This window comes from Penaeus japonicus, unplaced genomic scaffold (assembly GCF_977035675.1).
Source record: "Penaeus japonicus unplaced genomic scaffold, GWHDUDI00000001_assembly GWHDUDI00000038, whole genome shotgun sequence".
Lineage (NCBI taxonomy): Eukaryota > Metazoa > Arthropoda > Malacostraca > Decapoda > Penaeidae > Penaeus > Penaeus japonicus.
The window spans coordinates 2,305,950-2,315,949 of record NW_028234440.1 but is presented as its reverse complement, the minus strand read 5'-3'; the positions used below and the strand labels follow the sequence as shown (position 1 = coordinate 2,315,949).

Here is a 10,000-nt window from a genome sequence, read left to right as displayed (position 1 = left end):
TGGAAGGGAAGGAGAGGAATGGAAGGGAAGGGAAGGAGAGGAAGGGAAGGAAAGGGAAAGGAGAGGAAGGGAAGGGAAGGGAAGGGAAGGGAGAGGAAGGGAAGGGAGAGGAATGGAAGGAAGGGAAGGAGAGGAAGGGAAGGAAGGGAAGGAGAGGAATGGAAGGGAAGGGAAGGAGAGGAATGGAAGGAAGGGAAGGAGAGGAATGGAAGGAAGGGAAGGAGAGGAATGGAATGGAAGGGAAGGAGAGGAATGGAAGGAAGGGAAGGAGAGGAATGGAAGGGAAGGGAAGGAGAGGAATGGAAGGAAGGGAAGGAGAGGAATGGAAGGAAGGGAAGGAGAGGAATGGAAGGAAGGGAAGGAGAGGAATGGAAGGAAGGGAAGGAGAGGAATGGAAGGGAAGGGAAGGAGAGGAATGGAAGGGAAGGAGAGGAATGGAAGGGAAGGGAGGGAGAGGAGAGAAGAATGGAAGGGATGGAGAGGAGGGAAAGGAAGGAGAGGATTGAAGAAAGGAAGGGAAAGGGAGAAGTGAGGAATGGAATGGAAGGGATAGGAGAGGAATGGGAAAGGGGAAGGGGAAGGAAGGAGAGGAAAATGGAATGGAAGGAAGGGAAGGAGAGGAATGGAAGGAAAGGGAAGGAGATGGAATGGAAGACGGGAGAGGAAGGAAGGAGAGGAATGGATGGAAGGGGAAGGAGAGGAAATGGAAGGGAAGGGAAGGGAGAGGGAATGGTAGGGTAGGGAAGGAGAGGCATGGGTGAAGTGGAGATGATGCATGGAACAGATGTGAAGGAGGGCTGGAAGGAAGAGGAAGGAGGAGAGGAATGGAATAGAGGTTGTGGAATGGAAGGAAGGGAAGGGAGAGGAATGGAAGGGAAGGAGAGGAATGGAAGGGAAGGGAAGGGAAGAAGAGGAATGGAATGGAAGGGAAGGAGAGGAATGGAAGGGAAGGGAAGGGAAGGAGAGGAATGGAATGGAAGGGAAGGGAAGGAGAGGAATGGAAGGGAAGGGAAGGAGAGGAATGGAAGGGAAGGGAAGGAGAGGAATGGAAGGAAGGGAAGGAGAGGAATGGAAGGGAAGGGAAGGAGAGGAATGGAAGGGAAGGGAAGGAGAGGAATGGAAGGAAGGGAAGGAGAGGAATGGAAGGGAAGGAGAGGAATGGAAGGAAGGGAAGGAGAGGAATGGAAGGGAAGGGAAGGAGAGGAATGGAAGGAAGGGAAGGAGAGGAATGGAAGGAAGGGAAGGAGAGGAATGGAATGGAAGGGAAGGAGAGGAAGGGAAGGAAAGGGAAAGGAGAGGAAGGGAAGGGAAGGGAAGGGAAGGGAAGGGAAGGGAAGGGAAGGGAAGGGAAGGTAGAGGAAGGGAAGGGAGATGAATGGAAAGGAAGGGAAGGGAAAATTAAGGAATGGAAGGTAAGGGAAAGAAGAGGAATGGAATGAGATGGAATATCGTTCTTTTTCCCTTGTTTTTTGTTCTTCGTCTACAGAATATATTACGTTGTCACCAACTACACTCTTTATTAGGTCTGTTTCTTCACATTTTGAAGATGAAAATAAGCTTACTTTTATGGATTGTAATAATAGATGATATGAAAATTTTTGTACAACGTAAAAAGTATAACAATAAATCACCCCCATATATATTTATAAAAGAGATAACTGATGACCAACTGTTATTAAAATTTTAGTAGATTGGGGAATATATGTATAAATACACACACACACATAAACACACACACATATACACACACATATACACACAGATACACATACACATACACACACACACACACACACAAACACACACACACACACACACATGGTAAACAAAGCAACATTCGCCCAAATATATTATCTTGAAAGTGTTTCTTGAAATTGATTCTTGTTGTAAGCTAAAGGATCTTAGAACCTCGAGATCACAAAAGTATATATATATATATATATATATATATATATATATATATATATATATATATATATATATATATATATATATTTTTATATATATACAATTTTTCATATATATATATATAACGAAACGGGATGTTTTATTTACCAGTATCTTAGATGTATATTTGTTTAATGTGATGATATATATTTTTTCAGATGAATGTTTTATATATTTTTTAAAGTATTTTTAAAAATTTATCTTTTCTTCTATCACTGTTTTTCTTTTTTATTCACTTTAATTGCTTGTTACACGTTACACATTACAAATTATATTAATTGCTATTGCTTTTGTGGTTATTATTATTATTATTATTATTACTATCCTTTTTCTTATCATTATTGTTATTGTTATTTTCGATATTATTATTTTTGTTATTGTTATTATTGTCACTATCATTGTTATCATCATCATCCTCATCATATCATCAGCATGACTACTATTTCTAATGATGATAATAACAGGAACAGTAATGATAACATAATAATGATAATAATAACGATGATAATGATAATGATAATGACGATAATGATGGTAATGATGATAATAACGATAATAATGATAATATTAATATTAATAATAATAATAATAATAATAATAATAATACCGACGATAATGATAATAATAACGATAATAATGATAATAATAATAACGACGATATTAATAAGCTAAACACAATCAACCTGATATAAAACTTTCATTAAAACACCTTAAGATTCTGACCAAAAGGAACAAAGGCCTTTGGAAACGAGATAAAGGACTTAATTAATAATTAATTAAGAGCTTAATTAATATCATCATTAATATCATAGGAGAATTTCAACATTGACAAGCCACGGGACAAGTTGACCTGATGTCACTGGAAGCGTCCCAATGGCGGCGTTGCTTAAGATCAGGTCACACATCCTGAATGAAGAACGTGTTGCGTTTCTAAGCTGTTGGTAGGAGCTTAGATATGAAAAAAAATGAGGATCTGGTAGGATTATTATCGATAACTGGAGAGGATTTCAAATAATGGTAGTTATGTTTTTTTAGGATTACAAGTAAAATCCTTAATATTTATCGATTTTATTCTTTCACAGTTTCATTTCAAGTTTTCTCACCATAAGCGTTTTTCTTACCCGATACGTTCCTTTTGGGTTGTCTCATCACCATAAGCGTTTTCTTAACCCGATACGTTCCTTTTTGGGGTTGTCTCTCCGTAGATTTTTTGAACACCATGAAAAAATAGGGTTTTCATAGCCTCTAAAACCAAAAGACTATTATTCGTTTTAGCTTTCTGGAAGATGTTTCTAGAATGAAGTAATTTGACAAACAGATCTTGAAGATTAAATGATGAAGTTTTTTTTTCTGTGACTTCAGGTCTAGTGGGTTTTCTTTTATTTATTTTTTCTCTTATTTTCTTCATCTATGTACATCTATCTACAAGATGTTTATCTCCCTGTTGACGTCGGTGTGATATAAGGCTCATGTGTTAAATATTTCCTCTTTTGTATTCAATTCATCTTCACACACACACACACATATACATATATGTATGTATGTATTCTTCATTAGGTTTGAAACTCTTTTCGTTTAATTAACGGTGTAAGAAAAGACTAAGACAGCAATTCTGTTTTTATTCCAATTTCTCTCAATTTGTCAGAACAAGACTTTGGTAGATAGACTTATTGATAAAAAGAAAGAGTAATAAGAAATAGGACGAAACATGAAGAAATTAATTAAAAGTGAACAAAAGAAGGTAAGAAGAAATAAAATAAAGAGAATCATGTCCATTAATATAGTAAAAAGACTATCTTTCATCTCTATTTTTCCTCAATAATTTAATTTTTAATCACAAAAATTATGGCATTCTAAACATAAAGATAATGAAAAGATGAGTTCTATATTTAATACGTATTGACTGATGACTTTGTCAACATCGTGTTTGGTGTTCCTTTGGTAATCATGTAGTTTCTTCTTTCTTCGTAATATTTCTTTGTCTTCTGGTAAGTAATTTTTGATCTGGCTGTTTTCAGGGCATGTTTCCTTTTGCCTTTGTCTGTCTGTGTGTGTAATTGTGGCTGTCTGTCTTTCTGGCTGCTGTGCGCATTCCATTTCTCATTTGTCTCTTTTGTCTTTCTGTGATGTTTTCCAATCTGTGTCTCTTTTTTCAATTCTTATCTTTCTGTCTCTGTTCTTTTTCTTTTCTTTATCATCATCATTATCATGTAATTCCTGTTTGTCAGTTAATCAGTCAACCAAGTCAGATCTCTAGTTAATCAATACCCTAACCACAACATCACTCAGTCAGATGTCCAATCAACCAGTTAATTAATCTACTTAACTCTCCAGTCACTCCACTTTGATCTCCAGTTAGTTCCTTCGCCAGTCAGTCAGTATCTTAATCAATTCAGTCAGATTTTCAGTTAATTCCAATCATGTCAGTTTACTAAAGAGCGCTCCCAGCAGCAGGTGGAAAAACCGCTTGCCATTCTCTCTGTGAATAAACAATTTTATTGTGGATTATTTATACAGTGTGATGAGGAAGTACTGTGAATTAAATTTTATTTACGGTTATCTGTTTTTGTATCTTTTCAGTCACACACACACACACACACACACATACACACACACACACACACACACACACACACACACATATATATATATATATATATATATATATATATATATATATATATATATATATATATATATATATATGAGAGAGAGAGATTATTATCACTTAATACAAAAAATATAGCGAATACAAATGTCAATCTTGTTTTAACTGACTTACATTATAGACCATTAAAAGACCCATAGACCCCAAGCTAAGAACACCCCTGACCAATTCCTTCTTGCTACATTAACCAAATCAAAACACGAACCAACGAATCAACGAATCTTTCTCTTAATAAGTAAAATAATAATAATAAGTATAATAATAAGTCACCCTCTCCCCCTCCCCCTCCCCACCCCCCATCCAGACGAAACACATCCGGGAACTCACTCACTTGACCTCCCGGATGTTGATGTCTGCGCAGAACGTGTCGTCCATTAGAGAGCAATCACTGGCGGTCTTGCAGTCTTCTCTCACTACGCGCCACTGTGGATGTGTTTATTGAATCTGTTAAACATTGTTGATTTAAAGAGAATGTGGAGTATTATATGAGTTAGAGCGAGAGTTTCGGGATTTTTTTTTTAGAGGAAAAGAGAAAGGAAACCGGGTTTTGGATTTGTCTGAATTAATTCATGTATATTCGCTTAAGAAAATTGATATATAAATGAAATAAAACAAATGCAAGATGAGAATAAAACCAAGCAAATAAGACAAAAACAAAACAAATGACTCGCTCAGAAAATATTCTCTATAGAACACGCGAGCTCAAAACAATTAAATATACAAATGAAATCAAAACAAATAACCCGCTCAACATAAACTTTCTCTCTAAAACCCACAAGCACAAAACAAATCAAAATACAAATATACCAAAACAAATACAACTAAATAGATAAAAGAACAGAAAAGCCTAAAAGACAAAACAAAGTCTCTTAAAATCACGGCACAAAAACAACAACACAAAACAATCATGTAAACAAACACCCACGCAAAAAACAAAAAACAAAAAAACAACAACCAAACAAACACAAAAAAACAAAATAACATAATCAAACGCAAAGCAACACCCAGTGCAATAAAAACAACAACAAATAATTCACCTGCAATATGCAATCATCACAAGTTATTTCGTCTGGCAACATGAGAGGAATCTGGTACTTGTCTGTCTTCTCAATATTTTCCATTTTGAATTGTGTTCCTGAGCCGTCAGCCAACTGGAGGGGAATCCTGTAGGAGTAATGGAGGGGAGGGGGGGGGGGGGGAGGGAGAGATAGAGAGAGGGGAAGGATGAGGAGGGGAAGGGTGTAGGGAGGAGAGGAAGGGTGTAGGGAGGAAGGGATGAGGGCGAAGAGGGGGGAAATAGAAGGGAGGGGGGAGGGAGAAGAGGAGAGAGAAGGATCAGGGGAAGGGTGAAGAGGGGAAGGGTGTAAGGAGGAGGGGGTAGGGAGATAGAGAGAGGGGAAGGATGAGGGGAAGGGTGTAGGGAGGAGGGGGTGAGGGCGAAGAGGAGGGTAATAGAAGGGAGGGGGGAGGGAGAAGAAGAAAGAGAAGGATAAGTGAGGGGGAGGGTAGAAGGAGGGTGGCAAGGATGAGGAAAGGAAAAGGGGAATGGAGAGGAGGAAGGGAGATGGGGGGAGGAGGAGAGAAGGAAAGGGGTGGGGGGAGGCGAGAAAGAGAAGAAAGAAGGCGGGGGAGGGGGGGGGGCGAAGAGGAAGAAAGGAAAGGGGAAAGAGGCGTAGAAAAAGGGGAAGGGAAAGGAAAATAGGGGAATTTTTATGAGTTCTTGAAGGAAATAAGGCAGTTATAGATCATACGTATTTGTATCACCTTCATTGTAATTATATTTTGATTTATTTTCTTAGCTTAATAATTCAGTTTTTGATTGAATTATAGCTCATTTACATAACTGAATAGCATCTTTGTCAATTATCATTACTAAACATCAGTACCATCAATACAGAACCATAAACAACACATAAAAATACAATGAAATAATAAAACAAATGTATAATACAATGATACAATGAAAATACAATACAATAATGAAATAGAGATCCAGCACAATTATAGAATAAAGATACAATACAATAACAGAATAAATATACAGTACAACAATAAAACACAATACAATACAATAATAAAATACATAATGCAAAAAAAAAAAAAAAAAAAAAACAACAATCAAACAAAGTTACAACGATAACAATCTAAAAAAACTATAAGTCAAGACCAAACCTCAACAAGCCTAAAGCAAAAAAAAAAAAAAAAAAAAAAAAAAAAAAAAAAAAAAAAAAAAAAAAAAAAAAAAAAAAGTCTACAGTAATAATGATAATAATAATAACAATAATAACAAACAAAAACAAGACTGTACCTTATCAAGCACTCCTCCTGCTGTGAATTTCCTTCTTCAGGGCAGAGGTAGAACTCAAACGTGCCCTTGATGTCGGCAGGGATTTGTGCCAAGGTCATCAGGATCTGCCAGGGAGGAGGTGAAGGATTGTGTTGCAGAGGAGGATTTTATAAGTAGGGATTGTAGAGGAGTATTTTATAAGTAGTGTTGTATAAGTGGTGATCGTACAGGTGGATTTTATAAGTAGTGATTGTATAACGGGACAGGGGTTATAAGTATAGTGTTGTGGGTTTGGGGTCATTAGCAACATTGGTGATTAATGATATTGTAGACACACATACACACACACATGCACACACACACACACATACACACACACACACATAAAAGTCTCTTACACCAAGAAATATACTATGAATATGTCAAGGGAGCCTAACGTAAAACAAACACATAAAACAAACAAAAAACAAAAAACATAACCCACTACCAAAACAAACACACATTTCATATAAGGTCTAAAAGAGCAACACACCTAAAAATAGATTAAAACCATCTAAAAAAAGAACATCTCACAGTCCCATTTTACGCTCGGAATCCCCTTGAACATTTTATCGTAAGAGAAAAAAAAACAAAAAAACTTTAGGATTGAAAGGACTCACCCCTCCTGCAGGATACTCGTTCATCCTGACGGGGGAGATGGCTTCGCTGCTCTCCTCAGGATCTCCCTGTGGATAGTAATACTGTTTGAGAGAGAGAGGGAGAGAGAGGGAGGGGGAGGGAGGGAGGGAGGGAGAGGGAGGGAGGGAGAGAGGGAGAGAGAGAGAGGGAGGGAGAGAGGGAGGGAGAGAGGGAGGGAGAGAGGGAGGGAGAGGGAGGGGGGGAGGGAGGGATGGAGGGATTTTTTAGAGTGAAGGGAGGGAGAAGGGAGGCTAGATGGGAGGGGGGAGGGAAGGGAGGGAGGAGGGAGGGAGGGAGGGAGCGGAGGGAGGAGGGGAGAGAGAGAGAGGAGTGAATGAGAGAAAGAGAAAGAGAGAGAGAGAGAGAGAGAGAGAGAGAGAGAGAGAGAGAGAGAGAGAGAGAGAGAGAGAGAGAGAGAGATTGAGAGAGGGAGAGAAAGAGAGAGAAAGAGAAAGAGAGAGAGAGAGAGGAAGATAGAGAGAAAGAGAAGAGAAAAGAGAATATATGTCATATATATACACAAATATAAAAGATTTATCAACATTCATCTATCCTTAGCACTTTTTTGTCACAAGTTAGTTTCCAGATATGATACGAAATTAACATCACTTCATTTTCTTAATCCTCCTCCAATCATCCTACTTCTCAATTTATTCCTATCCACCTCTTCCCTTCCTTATCCTTTTGATGTTCCTGGGCCGTGTCCTTCAACTCACCAGATTCCTACACTGTCGAGGTATAGGATCTAAAAGGCGCTGCGCAGATGTTCCTCCGAGCTGGAAGTAAAGGATTGAATGAGAGAGGTTTGCCTTTTTTTTTAATGAATTCTTTCGCCTAAGATACTTTATCATATGTATCTCTCTCTCTCTCTCTCTCTCTCTTTCTCTCTCTCTCTCTCTCTCTCTCTCTCTCTTTCTCTCTCTCTCTCTCTCTCTCTCTCTCTCTCTCTCTCTCTCTCTCTCTCTCTCTCTCTCTCTCTCTCTCTCTCTCTCTCTCTCTCTCTATATATATATATATATATATATATATTATGTTACACAGGTACATATACATATATAGGCGTATATACTCACGCAGAGTCGGTTATACTTCCATGCACTTGCATACACATGCATACATGTATGGGCAAGCACATGTCACGCTCTCTCTCTATCTGTCTATCTCTGTCTCCGTCTCTGTCTCTCTCTCTCTCTCTCTCTGTCTCTCTGTGTCCGTCTCTCTCTCTCTCTCTCTCTCTATCTGTCTCTCTGTCTCCGTCTGTCTGTCTGTCTCTCTCTCTCTCTCTCTCTCCCCCTATCACCCCCCCCCCCCCCCCCCCCCACGCCCCCCCCCCCCCCCCCTCCTCCCCCCCCCCCCCCCCCCCCCACCCCCCCTCTCTCTCCCTCTGCGAACATTTAAAAAATGAAATCTACATTATATATACATAGAATAAATGTTCATAGTAAGGAATTTAATTTATAAATTAAGGGAAAAAAATAAACATTTATTATAAAGAACACAATCGTTTCTGCAATTGTAAGATTTTCAAAAGATATGGAGATACTAAAATGAAAAAAGTGTGTTAACAATAAATCAATTTTCCATGTATCATCTCACTCATCAAATAAAGCATAATATTCTGTCATATTTAAGTACGAAAAAAATAAGAATTTATAAAATAAAGATTTGTCCCATTGGCCTACAATATATTTCTATGGACATCCTATCTATATGGTGATTATAGCTCTTAGGTAACATTAAAAAATGTCGAATATCGAAAACTATAATAAAATTATGATATTCTGAACCTTCTACAATGAAATGCATATTTTGAATATATTTCATCGTACTTTAATTTCCTTTATGTACATCTTATGACGACTTTGCAAGAATGAAATAATGATGATAATAACAATAATGATAATGATGATAATGTTATTAATCATAATCGTGATGATGGTAATTATAATATTAATAATAGTATCTTTCTGCCAGTTCCTTCACAGGGGAATTATATTTTATCATGAAATTGATTTGTTTACTCGAAATCATAGTGTGCATCCTCAATAAAATATTCCATATTGCAAAAAGTAAAAATAAAATCTATTATAATCATTACTTTGCGGTTAAGGATAATATGATAGAGGGTAATCCGGAAGTCCCCTTATTTTAACTAAAATTGCAATTTTCCTTTTTTGACTTAAAAAAAAAAAAACTTTTTCTAAAATGTGGAATGTTGTTCTTTCTCTGATTTTGAAAAAGCGATAACTTCTTTTCGAGAAGGAACCAAATTCGAGATCCGGCCACATAAAAAAGAAAAAAGAAAAAGAAAAAGTGAAAAAAAAAGAAATAGGGAAAAAATCACTCCCAATTATAAAACAATCCAAAACATTCCAAATAATTAGAACGAAAACAACAACAATAATATAAAGAATGACCCC

General features: G+C 37.3%; 1 protein-coding gene across 2 annotated transcripts in view; it reads right to left on the bottom strand.

The window, feature by feature from the left end:
* Positions 1-3,551: 3,551 nt before the first annotated feature.
* The window catches only part of LOC122261273 (uncharacterized), a 6,595-nt gene continuing 146 nt past the window's right edge, over positions 3,552-10,000 (bottom strand). Inside the window, exons 2-7 of one of the 2 annotated variants that reach the window (XM_086533185.1) lie at positions 8,297-8,356; positions 7,562-7,627; positions 6,924-7,027; positions 5,653-5,779; positions 4,943-5,038; positions 3,552-4,426 (exon numbers count right to left, since the gene is read on the bottom strand). In XM_086533185.1, coding sequence (XP_086389311.1) covers positions 4,943-5,038; positions 5,653-5,779; positions 6,924-7,027; positions 7,562-7,627; positions 8,297-8,356 — 453 coding nt within the window. In that variant the 3' untranslated portion in view covers positions 3,552-4,426. The remainder of the gene's footprint in view (positions 4,427-4,942; positions 5,039-5,652; positions 5,780-6,923; positions 7,028-7,561; positions 7,628-8,296; positions 8,357-10,000) is intronic. The other variant, XM_086533184.1, reaches the window with a different exon arrangement.